This window comes from Myripristis murdjan, chromosome 18 (assembly GCF_902150065.1).
Source record: "Myripristis murdjan chromosome 18, fMyrMur1.1, whole genome shotgun sequence".
Lineage (NCBI taxonomy): Eukaryota > Metazoa > Chordata > Actinopteri > Holocentriformes > Holocentridae > Myripristis > Myripristis murdjan.
The window spans coordinates 17,592,882-17,610,629 of NC_043997.1; the positions used below are offsets into that span (position 1 = coordinate 17,592,882).

At 39.6% G+C, this 17,748-nt stretch overlaps 1 protein-coding gene and 1 long non-coding RNA gene across 3 annotated transcripts in view; both read right to left on the reverse strand.

Moving 5' to 3' along the window:
- LOC115376149 (uncharacterized) overlaps positions 1 to 3,937 on the reverse strand; it is a 121,889-nt gene extending 117,952 nt beyond the window's left edge. Inside the window, exon 1 of the long non-coding RNA XR_003929781.1 lies at positions 3,504 to 3,937. This is a non-coding gene — a long non-coding RNA (uncharacterized LOC115376149). The remainder of the gene's footprint in view (positions 1 to 3,503) is intronic.
- Positions 3,938 to 9,322: 5,385 nt separating this feature from the next.
- usp53a (ubiquitin specific peptidase 53a) overlaps positions 9,323 to 17,748 on the reverse strand; it is a 37,632-nt gene continuing 29,206 nt past the window's right edge. The window contains exons 14-17 of one of the 2 annotated variants that reach the window (XM_030076176.1): positions 17,366 to 17,433; positions 10,736 to 10,802; positions 9,913 to 10,628; positions 9,323 to 9,792 (exon numbers count right to left, since the gene is read on the reverse strand). In XM_030076176.1, coding sequence (XP_029932036.1) covers positions 9,716 to 9,792; positions 9,913 to 10,628; positions 10,736 to 10,802; positions 17,366 to 17,433 — 928 coding nt within the window. In that variant the 3' untranslated portion in view covers positions 9,323 to 9,715. Of the gene's footprint in view, positions 9,793 to 9,912; positions 10,632 to 10,735; positions 10,803 to 17,365; positions 17,434 to 17,748 lie in introns of both variants that reach the window. The other variant, XM_030076175.1, reaches the window with a different exon arrangement.

A 17,748-nucleotide genomic window follows, 5' to 3' on the forward strand; every position in this document is an offset into this window, starting at 1 on the left:
GGATATAAATATAAGAGAATAAGGGGAAAGCTAAGGGAAGGAAGGGACAGCTTTAATTACTCCAGCTAAATTTCTCAAATAATATTGGAGACTTTTTCTTGAGAAAAAAATGGGGAGCCTGTAGAAATCTGGTTGGATGCAGGTGGTGACCAAGGAGCTAAAAATCCAACACCTAGGCTACCATCTCTGTCAACTGCTTTTCTTTCCAGAGCATTTCAGTAAAACATGAGCATGGTGCTGTGTGACTAATCTCTACGTGTCCTGCTGGCGTGGCACACTTCCTCCATTTCAACACTGCCAGGGAAATGGCAAAAACACTGCCATATCTGACTTCTTCTTTCTTTTTCAAATGACAGCTCTTCCCTCACAGTCTTGTACTACTGTTTCTCTGCACCGTGCAGTCATTACAGTGATTTTGTTTCATGCAGGCAAGTGGGAGAGGCACATGAGTGGAAGTGGTGGAAACTGGCATGTGGGCTCTGCCAAATAGCCTCAGGTTGGACTGGAGAAAGATGCAATACTTCAATGCCCCCTAGTGATGAATTGTAATAATGCCACAGGAGATCTCCCTACACGTGTCAGGCATTTAACCTCAGATATCTGCACTTTCAAACTAAACTAATGCAGCTGTGTTTGTGCACATATTTACATACAGTGTTTAAAAAGGAAAAAACAAAATATGTGGCTGTTGCAACAACCCAGACTATACTAGGCTATACATCTACCTGAAACCTCAAGTTTGCTGTTTCAGTCCAATAGAGCGAAACACATCCTTTAACAAGTTACCGATATCACACTGACAACTCCAAACTTGCAAAAAGATGCTGGAAAAGAGTAGCTGTTGCCACCTATACAGCCTGCAGCCTCCTCTCTCTGTCCTCTATTAAGCCACCCTCTCACGTCTGAAAATTTGGCAAATCCCCGGAACAGACTACACCCTACTGCTTTACTTCCCCAGCCCGCTCATACTTAGGATTCTACCGACCTCACAGGCTCCTATTTTTTAAATCTTCCAAAGCAATCAGATTTCACACTTTCTTCTGCCCCGAGTAAGGGGGGCTTCTACCCATAATCCTGTTCCTACTGCTTGTCAGGATGACAAGGAGAACAGAAGCCTGTGGGCTGAGTGTGTCTGTGTTTGTGCATGTACATATGCAACTGGGGGCAGGGTGGTCTACTAAAGAAGAAATATAGATACCATGACAGGAACACTGTGGAAAGGGGCTGAAGGAGAAACTGGGTGTGGATAAAGATTTAACTTGTTGTCTGAAAGAGAATTTAACTCAATTTCAGTAAAGTGGACAAATGGAGCAATAGCATTTTTCCAAACATGCATATTAAATGCATCAAAATGACAGATCTATAAACACACAACCAGCTTTAGTAAACAAAGATTTAGCCTCTATTTCAAGAATATCTCCTCTGATTAAGACCTCCTTTAAGAGAGAAACTCTGGGGCAATTCACTCTGAAGTCGTGTAAAGCTTCAGCAGAATCTGTTGCTGTTGTCAGTCAGCAACAGATTATAAATTGGGACCCAGTGGAAGCATGTCATTCTCCATTCTTTGACAGTAGAAGACACATGTCAACTTACAACATAAACTTCATATTTCAGCATTCTCAGTTTCTGCCACCTTTTTGGCTCGATGCCCACTGCAGGTTGTTACTTGGAGGGCAGGAAGGAAGGAAAAATCATGGCAGGGAGGAGGTAGGAAGGCAAGAAGGTCTAAGGTGTTTGTTAAAACTACAGCAAAAATGGCTGAACAACATCTGGTGTGGCAACCTCAATTAAGTTCACCTAAAGAACCCATTGAGCTATAGCCACTGTTCTGGCTGAAGCTGAACATCTGGCAGTTTACTGAACACACCAAACAAAATACAATGTATAAATATAAGCAACCCCCAGCAACTAAACTCTCCATCAGAGATATGTTACTGTCGTTAAGAACTCGCGGCTAGATAGCTCCCAGATTTCACTTCCAACAGAAAATAAAAAATGAGCTCTGACAAACAGAGTCAAAAACAGGCTGGTGCAACAACAGCCTTGTGGCAAAAGATACAGCAGGACCAAGTTTTTTGGGGAATTGGGCATTCTTGAACTGAAGTCAGTGAAATATTGTTTACTGCTGGTTAAAAACATTCACATTTGAGCGGCTGTTTTCATTTCAGGCACACAAAATGGCTCTGAACACCTGAAAATATGTTTTGATAATTTGATTCCCACACGAGAAGGTCAGGGGTCACCATCAAGTAGGGATTCGGCTTCTTGTTCAAAACATTTCAGCAGGGCGGATGCTTACTGTCACAGGGGTTTAAACCGATTAAAGACGGTCTCCCTGCTGCTCTGTTTACACTAAATCATAATCAACCGCTGTCATTTTATTATATGCACAGAGAGACAGCACAGGTGTGAGCCAGGATATTGCACAGTGTCTCCTTGACTGAAAATATGTCGCAGCATGCTCACCAACACCCAGCAGCACCACTCAAAGCAAGCCCCACTGACATAAGAAACACCATCACGTTTAATCCAATTAAGAATGCGGCCCCACTTTATATTAAGTAATTTAACGTCACAATATGTGACAAAAGCAACCCAAGCAGCAGTAAATTAGACATGTGTAGTTACTTTCAAGATCCTAAAACACCTCCTCTGTGGTCCTTGAAGGAGTCCCACTGGGATCCTAGCAAAATGTGGCATGCTTTAATTTCAATATTATTTCATTTCCTACTAGGAAGCCGCACAATGGCAGCAAGAATGACAAAAATGCATCAGTCTTTACTTTTTAGTTTTCACTCTGGTAAAACTCAGACAGTCTAGACAAGGGGTTTTCAAACTTTTTTTTTTTTTTCATCTTCCAGACCCCCAATGTCAGTTTCATTAAATTGCAGACACCCATTAGAGGTTAGTGTGCCCTAAGGACGCATAATATGAAAAGATATTTTGGTTTGTGTTGAGTATTAAATTGTTTAGGTGTCACATTTTGACACTGACAAATAGATTCAAAGTGGTGTGATTAAAGCATAATTTTACAATAACCACTCATATATTTTTACATCATCAAAGTCTGTAGTGGATTAAATTTCGGATAAATTTAACTAGTCCTCATTTTGCTAAGGACCACCTAAAAGAACCTCAAGGGCTCCTGAGGGCCCCACTTTGAGGACCACTGGCCAAGACTATTTCCTGAACTGGTTAATATCCAACAACAAAAATATTTTTTTTTAACGCTAATAGACAGACTAATTTCACTCCCTCAAAAAAAAACAAAAACAAAAACAAAAACGCTGGACTCCCTTGACCTGGTGATTGCCTGAGTTTGCTCCATTAAAGAAAGAAAACGCATCTCTTAGATTTACAGAAATTTGAACCCACAGGAAAATCACTGTGGCCCTATCTTTAGAAACTATTATTATCAGTATTTCTTAAGCGTCGGAATCGATGTGCAGGATATCCAAACAATATATCACAAGGTAAAAACAAATGGACAAAATGTGACTTACAGTTAGCTGCGTTGATCAATTAACCGGCCTCCTCGGGTCCAGGCGGCGTCTTCCACGGACCCGTTTGTGCACACCGCATGGTTGAAATGTCTTTTTTGAGGGCGTTGGACCAGGTTGTGTGACTTCTCACCAAGTAGAAAAGCTAGGCAGTTCCTCTGTGGATTCGCCATTTGTAAAGTTAAACCGAGGAAAATGTAGCCGTTAGCTAGCTAGCTGCCTAACGTTAGGTCAAATTCAAAAATGTTGGTGGAAACGGTCAACCGTCAAATGGCAAATTTGTGGTTTTGTCGGTCAGTCTCCTCTTAAGCGAGTGGCTCTCAGCTGCTAGAGAATTTAAATTCTGGCTAATTTAATGTCTGTTGAGTTACGCATTTCACTAAAATATTTCAGTTTGTTTTGAAAATCCCAAAAACATAAGGTAATATCGTCTTATTGTTTCCTGCTGACCTGATGGTGCCTTCAGGTACTCCTCTTGCGCTCGTATGTAAGGATGTGTTACGCATTCAAATGCCGTTGTCGGAAATAATTGGGACCATTCAACCAAGGTCCCATTTTTGATTTATTTTAAAAATCAAGCGGCAGGGTCAGAACGGCAGGAGGAAATGCGCGTCGGCCATGTAATTGGTGTTTGAATTAATTCAATACCCAAACGCTATTGCATATTTATCATGTATTTGTCTCGCTAGACTTGTTAGCGTGCGTGCATGCATGTGTTAGAGATGTCCTTTTGCCTCGACCACTCTAATTATGTACATATAATATCCGACCAAACAATGATATACATGTAATAATTAAGTGCATAACTTTCACCATCGGTTGTTGATACAGATTCCACGCTCTCCAGCTCTTTAAATGTCACATCTCAGCAACGTGGGTGTCATGGAAAATCCCTTATTTACCACTTGCTTGGTTGGTTGATGTGCGCTCAACTCATAATTAAGATATTTTTGACAGCATGTGAAAGCATCACAAGCGCTCACAAACAGCCTCCTGTAGGTCTGCCACGCTGCAAATGGTTTCTGAGGTACTGCAGTAAAAGCATGTGGCTTCATTTAAGATTTCTTCCTCCTTTGTATGATGATGTTAATGCTTTTTAGAATATTATCTAGGCGGATGTGTCACTGTTTCGAAGAAAACCTAAAAGGCTTACACCATGTTTTACTTTTTAGTTCATGTGGCGAGTTATTTCGGTGTTGTTGGAATGATAAATACTAAAGGAAGGAAGGAAGGAAGGAGGAAACACAAAGGTTGAAATATTTAGGGCACAACTAAGTATAGTAGGGAGTGGTGGGCTAGGCGAAATAAAATAATAAAAACATGGAAGAGGGTGGCTGAAAAGGGTGATGGCGAAAGGAGATGGTTCAGTGTGAGGACAGGGCAAAATTTAGCAAAGGAAGGGAAGATGGGGGGTAAGTTGACAGAGTGAGAAATCACATGAGGATGGAGGGCGTGAGCGAGCTTGAGGGATAGTTTGAGAGACAGACAGAGAGCAAGAGAGGGAGGAGAAACGAGAGAGCAGAAGCCTGACTCTGACAGTGCAGCACTGAGCTCAGCTGATGGCCCCTAATGAAGTAAGCCAGCTGCAGAGGAGGAGCCCACACTGACAGGCAGAGTCCCACTCTGACGGATGGAAGAGAAGACACACACACACATGCACACACACACACGCAAACCAGAAGACAGCTAAGATTTAAACATACCAAACTGTGATAGACATCCCATGCGATGAGGAGAAGGGTGACCTGTAGATAGTTGTCAAGGTAGTGCAGGTGCATGGCAGCATAGCCATTTTCCCTTCTTACTCCGGTGAACATTGGATTGTTTTTTTTGTTTTTTTTTATTAACTGATGTTGACATTTAATAAATCCCCAATCTTTCATAATTGTTTTTGTCAGTTGTCTCTCTACAATTGCCCACAAATACTTTGTTTGATATAGACACCATGTGGATACAACCTGCCAGAGCTGGAGCATCCCACTGAGAGTGAAAATTAACTTACCAGTTTTGCTCATTAGTCATTTGGGATGTCGCTTTTTTGATGTCAGCTCATCTTTATAGTCCTGTTTGAAGATTTTTTTTTTTTTTTTTTTTGTCCTATTTTGTCATACTCTCCTGTCGGCTCAGGAATTGAGAGTGTCCAATATTAGGTAACCTGGTCACTTGTTATGTCAATAGCACTTTGCTTCATTTTTCACTTCTATGTTTTTTGATGTTTTTTTAAATAAAAAGTTTTTGGCTATTTTCAGTGTGACAAAAAAGTGAGTGAGTTGAGGGGAAAAAAAGCTGGAGGGCCCATGGTGAATGATGTTTGTCGCTTTTCCTGGAGGTTGACTGTTCAAGAAGTCATGCTGAAGTCAGTGTGCAAGAAAATGAAATTGTTGTACCAAAGTGAAGAAATTTCCTTGAATCTTTTTTATTTATTTATTTATTTATTTTACAAGCATGAGATCCATCAGTTTGTTCTCATTTCATCCAAAAATACAAATGAGAGGAAACCAGAGGGAACTGAAACACGCTCTTTCCCATCCAGATTCCACCTCACAGGCGATGCTGGAAAGACCCTGCGCAATTTTGTGCAAAGAAATCCTGCAGGGAGGGAATACTATTGTACAGAATGCGAAATTGGAGAGAAAAATCTGAAGCAATGGTTTGATGATGATGTCAAGAAAAAAAGTAATTGACATTAACATGAATAGCTGGATGGAGTTTGTATTTGTATGCAGTTATATGAACAAACAGCCTCCTGTGATGATCACCCATACAGGAGTTTATCCCATTTAAAGGCAACATTTTGGATCCTTATTTTTGGTTGCAAAGTCCTCTACTTCCCTCTTGAGGATGAAGAAAGAATGGACAGTTTATTTTTTCTCTGATACATGAAGGAAGTTAGGAAGGAATGAAGGAAGGAAGGAAAAATAATGCTTAAGGGATTTTGCACACATACTCATCTTCTCAAAATCAGAAGATAAACATACTAGATCCTGTCCTCCACATTAATGAAAATTATTCAGTGGCTGTCATTTGAACTGAAAGAATTAACCTTCCACTATCACTGAAAACTGATCATTCATTTCATTCTTCCCAGCTGTAAAGGAAAGATGTTGAATGCTTCACACGTCATGGCGCTCAATTATTGAAGCTGCACAGAGGTAAATTTGATGTTATCCGCAACAGCTTGAAAAATTGGTGCCACGGTTTTGGCGACACATCAGCAGCATTTCTGTTCTGACAGAGTATTTAACAAAAGCGCTTACTGCTTGTCTGGATGAGAAATGTCAGTCAAGCTGTAAAGAAGGAACACTGACTCAAGGAAGGAGCACAAACAGAAAAACTCCCATCCACTGTGTACCTGCTGCTGGTTAAAATGTCACATATTATATAAGTCTGTTAAATTGTTCACTTTAATGTGCATTTAGTTAGGCAGAACCCTGAAAAGCAGTGTAATGTTTCACATGTAGAATGAACACATCAACATGTATATAAATAGACCGTGTTGTGATTTTCTATGGAGGTCAAACAATATCTACTAATTAGCATGCAAAAGCTGCATTAAGCAGAGACCAGACTTTCACTCCAGCCACTTTGTGATGGCAGCATCATCTGGGAAGTCTTGTCTCCCATTATCACCCATTAATTACAGGGGCACATGTTATTCTTTTATCAGAGAGGACCTTGCTTTGTTGAATGTTTAATCAGGTAATTGCCTTGATTTTCCCATCTTGTGACATCATTTCTGTCCATATCACTTTTGAAGGTGGGAATGGACAAAATGGTTTTGAAAAAGTTACAACAAAGTTATTAATATGATGTTCAGATGAAGTGAAACTCTTTGAGCTTCACAAATCACCTCACTCTGTATGCTGACATAGTGGACAGTGTTGTAACAGAAAGTTCAAAATTGGGCTCCAAGTTGCACGTTTTACATATTTAAATTGGGAAAATAACAGGTAATTGAAATTTCTAACTGTGCTTGTCCAATTATGTCTCGTTTGTTTCCTTCTGATGATTTTACCTGATGATTTTTTTTATTCCTTGCAGGTACCAAACAGTGGGCGGAGTGTGTGGGATACGTGACACTTCCATTGTACGTCTTTGGTTGTAAATTATGAGGTCACTTAGTTGACAAGGCAAAAAACAGATATTTAATCTGCCCAATCTGTTTTACTAATTAGGCTTGGTGTACATTTCCAGCATTTTCATATAACATCCATTGTTCGCAATGGGAAACAAGCAAAGTAAAGCTTGGAATTTGAAGTCCTCAGTAAAGATGGTCTGAAGTGATGGTACCCAAAAGCATTACACACTGTATCAGCAGGACTGTATTACTATTGTTCCTGGAGGTCAATATCTTTATGCATTTGGTGCATAAATGACCTTTCACTAAATATTAATATTGTCAGTGTCTTTACCTGTTAAACATCTTATCTGTCATTTTGATGCCATGCAAAAGGACTAGCATGTCTGTCCAACATATTGAATATAATGCAAATAGCTCAATTTGCCTGACCGTTCACAGTGAACTTGAAATGGAAGTGCAACCTTTTAACAAGCTGCATTTAAGATCAACACACACCAGATGGCAGCAAAATGCCATACACCCTGTCTTCTGTTGAACCATATCATTTTGAATCAGTTTTCATTTTAGTGGCATCAGCTCATTTGTGAATTTAATCAATACCAGTGTTCATTGTTGGTTCATTATTTTCAAGTGAAAGCCCAGATCACAGACCAGATTCCCTTCGAATTGGTGCAATGCATAGAAAAAAACCTGACATGGCGATATGGTTAAATAAAATTGTTTATTAAACAACTGTCAATCATTAAAAATGAACTTTACTGTTACAAAAGAACCTCTGAAGTTACAGAACTGTACAAACATGGCTCCTATTTAAAGTTGTCTTGACATAGAAAAATACAAAGGCACTGTGCAGACAGTTCTGCTGGAGAGTATAAAACATCTTTAAAAAAAAAAAAGGAAAGAAATTTACAGCATCATTTTTTTTTCTTCAAAAATAAACCACTGTGCTGGGGTTTACACAAAATCATAACCTGCTAAAAAAGCAAGTCCTATCTATCTGTAGAAGAATCTTAAATCCTATGTCCACATCCTACCGGTGCATGTTTACTGCAAATGGGAATTATATTGGAGCATATTTTGAGAAAGAGTAGAGAAGACTGAGAAACTGAGAAAAAATATGTGACAAAGAACATCAAACTGTAAGGAAAATGGAAGCACTTTTAACTGGAGGGAGTGTAATAAGACAAATTCTAAAACTGGGAAAGTCTAAAGCCTTATAAAACAGCAAATGCATAGGGATGATGTGTGTGTGTGTGTGTGTGTGTGTGTGTGTGTGTGTGTGTGTGTGTGTGTGCAGGTGTGTGTGGTAGTGATGGAGGCTGAGAGGTGCAGCAAGTAAATGTGCCAGATACCTTTAGACCAGTAACCAAAGTCAACAAATTTACTGATCTTCTTATACCCACGCGGACCCTTAGGATCCATTTTTAAGTAGTGATCATACCATAAACATGTACAATATGTAGAACTTCCCACAATCTAAAAAAAAAAAAAAAAAAAACAACTTGTGAATATTTCAGAAAACTCTTTGCGGTTTTAAAAGGCTGCTAGAGGGTAAATTACATCAAAACCTTTCCACAGGCAGAATTGGGATGTACACACTGTAACACTGAAATGACATAAGTTAATCAAGGAAATAAAAGCATTCTACAGTGCAAGAAAAATAGGTAGGAAATGGGTTGCTTATTTTTGTGATTTTCTCTGTCTTACAGAATAAAGTGGCTTTTTGTGAGACATTCTTCACTTATCCGACCCTTGGCCAGGGACTTCCAACATGTCCAGATACGATCAACAGCAACATCCGAAGAGTGTTTGTTTCTCTGTACTTTTTTTTTTTTTTTTTTTTTTTGGCTCTTTCTACTGTGCAAATTGAAAATTAGCTACTAAGTAGCTCATACCAGAACAGCTAGAGAGCGCTGCTAGCAAGGACCGCTTCCACTGATTTCAACAGTATTCAACAGGACCAATCTCTTTGGCATCTAGATTCATGTCCAGTTCTCTAAAATGACAGCTATAGAGGCAAAAACACATCCAAGTTTGAAGTATTCTCATCGTGTAGCATATCATAATAGGTAACAGTTCAACCTGACATCCAGTCACTGGTTCATACAAGGTCCCTTGGTGCTTCAGCTAAAAATCATAAGAATCCATGCTCATCAAGTCCTTTTGGAGTAACGGGATTCCACTTTGCAGTAGTTTTACTAGTAGCATAACCTGTAAAAAAAAAAAAAAAAAAAAAAGGAGAAATGAATCAATGGTAGCTCTACGTTGCAAAGGTTCAGACACAGATCAAAAGGTCATCTAAATTGTACAGTACATCTCATTTCCAGATACCTGATTCTGATCTGCTTTTTGGAGGCTCTGGTGGTTGGACATCTGGCATCGGAAGCATCTTCCCCTCAACATCACTCTCCCCTGATGAAGGACGCTCCTCTCCTTTCAGATCTGTCACCATGTACATGACTGGCCTCTTATGGTATTTGGCTCGATACGTGTCTGTCATGCAGTTATCTACAGAAAAGTATGTGGTGGGAAGAGCCACATCTGTGGAAGCCGGGGAGTCGGTGCCATCATCGTCACTGGGCTTCGGACTGGGGAACCTCTCGTCGCTCTCGCTGGCTGACAGATCGTTCCTGTCCTGGTCGGACGAGCCCGACTTAGAGCTGGCATCTGATGAGAGTTTGTGTTCGGCAGGTGTCTCAATCCACCGGCGGAGGGTGGTGTGCGAGAGGGAAGACAAGCCGTTTTTAGGTTCATTCCGGGGGCTCGTCCGTGACGGCACCTCTAACTGTTGGTGCCCGCGGCCGTAAGGCTTGGGAGGTAAAGGTGGGGGGCTGTTATGCGAGGGCTCTTTGTAGGGGACAGTGGCTGTGTCTTCTTGTTCAGAGAGGGGGCCAGCAAGATCATCTGAGCTGTTCCACTCTGAGCTGCTGGTTTTTGCTATGTAAGGGGGCACAGGGCTCACAGGGCTGCCGTCAACGTTCTCCTCTTGTTCACTATCCTGGCCGTCGTTATGCTCCAGTATCCCGGGGGTGTATCGAAAAGCACTTCTTCTGATACAAGGCAAAATAACAAAGATCAATATTTTTCTTTCCCATAGGTGAGTCAACTGAGAAACAATAGCTGCTGTGTATTCTGTTTATAAGCATTACTTTACCTTTGTAAGTGTTGACTTAGTTTGAAGTTTGAGTCTTGAAGATCTGGAGAATTTCTTGCATGATCACCTAGACAACACGAATGAAGGCTCATGAGCATTTCATATCACAGCAGACTAATTTGCAAAGTAATGGTCATCACAGCCAGATGGTCAAAAAGAGGACTAGATAACATCTGTCATGGGTCTCCATTTGAACAGCGCTACAATGTTTTTGTAGGTCTCTCCAGCAAAGACATGTTATCTAACAGAGGTCATGGTGAGGGCCATTGCCTGGCGCTGGGAGAGGAAGTATCAAAGCAGATAGTCTGGCAGAGCGCCCTCGGGCCCCCTGTGTACCACTCTGACTGTCTGATCCAGCCAAAGAGTGAGGCCCCTCAAAGGGAAGTTGGGTTCATATCCAGGCCCTGCTAGCTTTGAGCTAACAGTGCTAACGATAAACATTAAAAACACTGGATGAACACTCTAGCAGAGAAGAAAAAGGAATACATGCAAAGTCATAAGAGCCAAGTGAAATTATGTCTAACATTTCCATCCATCAGGGTAAATCAGGTCATGATGTTCTTGCCTATTAGATGAATAGAGAGGCATGTTCACAAATAGCTTCCCAGAAAAAACAAACAAAACAAACAAAGCTTCAAAGTTGGCGGAAGGGGTGTGATTTACAAGGCTTGAGACAGACAACAGCTGACTAACAAGACACGGAGGAGAGCGAGTGGATAAGGACCATCTGTGATGTGTCAGCACACCCTCTCTTTTTTTTGTGCTCTCTCAGAGCATTAGTGGCTAAATCCTTTGTGCTGGCATGCAATTACGCGAGGGTCAGACTCCAGACTCCAGATCCCCTCCCCGGCACTGCTGTGTTTTTAAGCCGCTAAGTCCATGTGGCAATTCACAATTTGATGTTGCTGATTTGCAATGTTGGCAAGCAAGTGTAACAATATCATTCTCAAAAACAAAGCGGGATGCAGTTTACAAGCCCTGCTACATTGCTCCTTAGTAAATCCCCTCATCTTTACTGTCACATGTACTGTTGCCAAGAGAAAGCTTCCATGAAAAAAAAAAAAAAAAAAAACAGTTGGATAACGAAAAGCAAGGCTGCCTTTTCCTGTTGAAATAAAACAACTACCAGGAAAACAGAAATAAAACCTCTATGTAATCATTGTTAAAATTCCATGTTAATTAAATGCAAATCCGTGTTCCAGTTACTCAGGTTCAAGGCAAGGCTGATATCCACAGCACATACAGAGGAATTTGGGAAGCACTCCTGCATTTAGCAATGCCAGACATACTCAGAGCATCCTGCTATTTACATGGCCTACTGCACTCACCTGGGAAATGGTCCATGTGCTGAGATTGGATGGATTTGAATGTGGACTGATGGCATTTACTGTATTATTAAAATTGCAGAGTGGAATAAGTGGACTCTCTTTAAATCACAACATTAAATGTTCACAGACATTTATATTAACCGGACGGCATTCAATCATTCAGTCAGATTAGTAGGAAAAACTGAGTAAAGTGAAGCTGTCTCACATAGATTTGTTTTTCTTCTTGTGCATGTAAGACTGCTTCACCTGCCCAGCTACAATCAGAAGTTGATTAAATAGAACCTAGGACTAGAAATTCGGCTTTTAGACAGTGATGAGCATAAAGATACCATTTCTAGGGATATAAATCACAGATAGACCTGTCTCTGATCCCATTCCAGCATGAAGGATTACGCTCAGCAGGCCAAAAAAAGACACCTGTTTGGTGGGTTGCTATGATCTGCTAAAACGTCGTTCAGGTCAATTAACTGATCACAGAGGGGACAGTGATTCGACACCATTTCAAAAACTCCACCTGTCACAGTATCAATTTTTCAAATGATATGGAAACCTGATTCTGGAAAGCAACACTAACGGGGATTTGAAAAATTGGAAGTGCAAAATTTGTTGACAGCACTTTGAAGTTCTGTTGACGCAAGAGAAAGACAACTTTGCATGTTTCAGTTCTAAGGCTGCCGAGTCAAGATTTGTAGCTCTCCGCATTCTGCTGATCTGTGATACTTAAAATTCTTGAACATCAATCATACTCGCATGCATATTTGCAATTCAGTTCTGCATGGAGAACTAAACCACATGGGAACGACAAATGAACCCTGGCAAAATATCAAGCTTTCCACTAATCTAAATTTGATCAGCTGGTGGACAAAACTCAAAAAGTTAACTTATTAACTAAGGTTTATTTATAATTCTCGATAAGGTATAACTTCTTGTTAAGGCATGCCACTGGATAGCATACATATAAAATGTGCTTGATATCTATTTTGGGCTGCTAAGATGTATCCGTTACAATAACCCAACATAATGACACAATAATATGCCATAAGTCATGTTAACTGCATAATGATAATGCATTATCCTGTGCTTTACCGAATCATTCTCCTCAGTACAGCTTAGTGTTTGTGTGTTGTGTGTGCTGATGTGGCAAAGGCCTGGGAAAACTAAGCCACAATATAAATGTGGACTCATCCCATAGCATTAACACTTTGGTTATCACATCATTCACTGGCTTGTTCAGTGGCATCAATAGACCATCTAAGCCTGACAGCATTGCAACTCTGAGCTCGCTGACTCATACACACATATGCATCAGAAGATGTATGACAACATATTAAAGCAGTGAATATCATACAGTATATATCCTTATTTTCCTCATGACAAGTTTTATCTATTTGCTATAAGTGAGTTTATTCAGACTGATGGTGAAGGAAAAAGGCAAATCTGTCTGTGCTTTCCAACTGTGTGGAAGCCAAAAAAATGTTTTCCAACAGACAGAGGCCTCAGAGCCAAGGTACAAGCAACAGGTGCACACTAGAGACATGGATTTCACAAACATTTAACCCTCCTGTTATGTTCAAATTTACTAACATCTTTTATGTTTGGGGTCAATTTGACCCCAGCAGGTTAAACCTCCACCAAATTATTAGAATTAAAATTGTTGCCAAAGTTTATGTGTCAGGTACTTTATGTTTCTTTGTTGACTACCTAAATAGCCCTTTAAATGAAACATAGCCTAACTTCCCCCACCCCCACTTATACATCCAGTATTCCTATTACGACTGTGGAAAAATATGCAAATCACCATAAAATCTCACTGACTGACCTAAAATTGGAAAGAAATATCTTTTTGGTGTTTTAATTGCTTTATATTATTTCTAAGTACAGATTTTTGTTATTTATAACCGATGCTTACAAAGTGTGTACAGGACATTGAAAACCTATCATGTGCATTTCATGTTTACCTGGTAGTACCCATTCAATTAGGAAAAGTCATTAAATATGAAGCAAAAAAAAAAAAAAAAGTTATTCATTTATTTAGAGATGTTAAACATTGAATGGGCTCAAACTGACCCCAAACATAATAGGAGGATTAAACAGAAGTTTTGGAAATAACTAAACAACTTCTCTAAAATTTAGGATTTTTCCGAAAACAGCCTTCTCTTAAATCTAAGGTGACATGATCATGAAAAAAGACAAGAGATGAAGTAGTCACCATTGTAAAGGCTTTGTCAAATATGTTAACAAGAAAATATATTTGAAATGCTGCTGAAAAGCTAAGCATTTTTAGACAAAGCTGTAATAATATTACAGAGCTCCCCACTGGCAGCTGAGAGAAATCTAGGCACATCTCAAGGCAACATTTCATTATGAGTAAAACAAGGAGTGACTCCATAAAACTATTCCAGGAATTAATAAAGCATGGGAATGAAATCATTTTAAGTGGGAAAAAATAAAAAATAAGCAAATAATACTTAAAATAAAAAAATATTTACATGACTACTGGCAGATTAGTAACTTTTAGTTCTATTTTCCACTGGTCTTGCACATCTTTAGTGCACACATACTATGTATACATTTACATATTACCATACAATCATCAGCCTATTTCATGTCTGGTTTTAATGCTACCTAGAGGCAATCTTTGTGTCGTACTTTGTATATTTTCTAACAATGTAAGTGAGAAATTGTTTGAATTAAATAAACATTTCCTCTGTTTCAGTAATCATCATTTAGTAAACATTATGTTGATGGGCAAACTGAGCAATAATCAGTAAAAACTGTTTATCAGGAGTCTCACTGAGGTCTGGCAGCCACAGGAGCCAATCAGGGTAAACCGAGCGTGGCCATGATTTACTGTGCAGTGTTAAGTGTCTGGACTTCCCGCCCATCTCTCAGCAGCCATGACCTTTCACACTATTATAAGCTGAATGCTCTGTTACAATAGCCATTTAGGTATGCTGTGGTTCGATGAGAATTTCAGCGACAAGGACAAAAGTTCTGGTATTTAGGGGAGTGAAGCTGGACCTCAGCCCTTGAAGTGAGCTGGAAATGATCTTTGTCCGTATCTCAGATGTGAAAATGGTGAAACTGTCAAAGATTGGCCGTGTGACACATGAACTCCTCACAATATAAAAATGCTTCTATTTGTTTTTCATTTTTTGCTGTCTGCTCTCCCACATGAATGTGCTTTTAGAAAGGATTTTGGACTTTAATGGACTACTGGAATCTGCTCAGGCCTCTCTGGAAGAGCAGCCCATGCCAGAATACCACAACTGAACTCAGGCCAAATTGACTTCAGACACATTTGCTGCAGCTTGTCAATACAATTTGCAAACGGCAGGGAGTAGATGTCTCATACTCGCTTCAAAACGGTGGCTGTAAAAGAGAAATCTGCACAGGAGCACGCTGCGATTTTGGGCCATAAACTTGGAGCATACTCATGTAGTTTAAAGACTTTGAGCTGTTCAAAGAAAAGAAAAAGGATGCTCTTTTTGGTGCATCTTTTTCCCCATTCGATTACAGATTAGACCTACGAGAAGCCCTAAATTCCATACAAAATTGTAAAATATTATAAGCTAAAATGTCCGAAACTAACAACACTGAAACATACTTAGGTGTGTCTGATAGATTCAGTCCATTGTTAAATTTGTGGGGGGAAAAAAATCTTAGCAAAAGGTCAATAAAGGGAAAGGGAAATTGCAGCAGAGAAAAAATAAACACATTTGCTTCCCAAGTGTTTGTTGCTTTGCCAGGGATTGTTCCACATGGATCACTCAGCATAGGCAGATGCTCACAGGCCAAAAAAAAAAAAAAAAAAAGACCAGCATTAAACAGTACCCTTTTCTGTTTCTATTTCTCAGCTCACCACACTTGTATAATAGCTCACAAACACTTCAGTGGTTGTTATTTTAAACCCATGTTTCTATTCACTGCCTCATAACCATGTGGGACTGTAAAAACACTCATGGTGCCAGAGAATGACATTTTATTTGCCAACATGTTTGAATACCACCTTTTGACAGGCTCGGATGTGGCATTTTCTGCCCAGCTAGGCACAGCTGGGTGGCCCTGACCAGCTCACTCATCTTTCCCTATCTCTGAAGATAAACTCAGCGTATTCCTATTGCATGAATTACTGACTGATCATTCAAAAGGTGTTTTGCCTCTCTTTTTCTACGGTGATAATGTTGATTCACATAGGGCGAGCCTGTGCTAAAAAGAAGAGACAGAACGTGAATGGTGTCCAGGCAACAAACCCCCTAGTGCTATTCATGTCATCCAATCTCCCTCAATCCTGAGAGATAAAAATAACCATTATTGCAACTTCTCATCTTGACTTGCATCCAGTGTTTTTGCTACCAAAAGCTTTTCGTCTCACCAATCATACAGAAGGGGAAGCAGATTAGTTGGGTATGTATTTTTTTTTCTCCCTTTTTTGATAAATCTGTCTGTGAGGAGGGACAGATGATGTAAAAAAAAAAAGTTTCTGACAAATTAGGTAAAACTGCTTTTGCACATGTTTCAGATATGACAAACACATCTATCGCCCAGGAGTAATGTTTGCACATTGTTTCCACATTGCCTCGAATGAGTCAAAGTTATCAAATGACTGCTCAAAATATTATTGGACATAATGTACAAAAAAGGTTGGGCTGAAAACCAAATCACTTCAGATTTGCCAGGGTTTTTTATTTTGCAAACAAAACACCATTTTGAAACCCATAAGCCCTGTTAACTATTTAGTTTAATTTTTCCTTGAAGACTATGTGCATTTTCCTGTGTGGTGCATGGCATTAACTTTCCTCTGGAAAAAGGTCACGGCCAGTCAGTGAGGAACCAGAGCACATACATTTCCATACAGTATCCTTTCTATCAGGCTCTGACCTTAACACTTGTAATAGAACTATAAATCAAGGAAATTACTCAATACTATCTTAATGTCTCAGGTCCTTACAATACATGGAAGTCCATTTGGGCAGAGGATATTTATGTAATGACAGAGACAAGCTGTGTGAATGATAGACTCTTTCACTAGTGACCTATTTCCATGACATAATACACAGAAAATTTACATTTCTTCTGGTCTTAGCTACTGAATTCCTGAAGTAGGCTACTTAATAAATGATTTTTGTCTTGATTAAACTACCACCAAGTATCAGTAAATACTGGCTCAAAACATTCATAGGTGCTCTGTCTCATGATGTACACTTACAGTAGCCCAACAATATACAGAAGAAGCACACATTATACAAACTAACCAAATGTTAGGTGCAGATGAATAAGAAGTCAGTGCAGAGTTTCTTACCGTAGGAAAAGGAGGAATGCAGAACATCAGACTTCAAATCATCACTTCTTCTTTGAGCAAAGGGATCCCTAAAATGCAAAATAAATTCTGTTTTAATTTATACAATGTATAATGCCATAAGATATTCTGAGTATAATCTTGTTCTGTGCCTCAACAAGCAGATTTTTCTCTCGCCATTATTTTGCTTGTTAAGTCTGGGTGCAGGGTTAGGGAACAGGGTGCACACAGGGAAATAAGCCTTCATAAATTCATCCTAAATAATATATCTTTTTAATCATGAATGATTTATAATGCTGTAATCTGATATTAATCTCTGCAACATTTTTTGCTTCAGCGAGGACTATATAGCCATCTCATTGTGACAACTAGCAATGAAAAAGCAA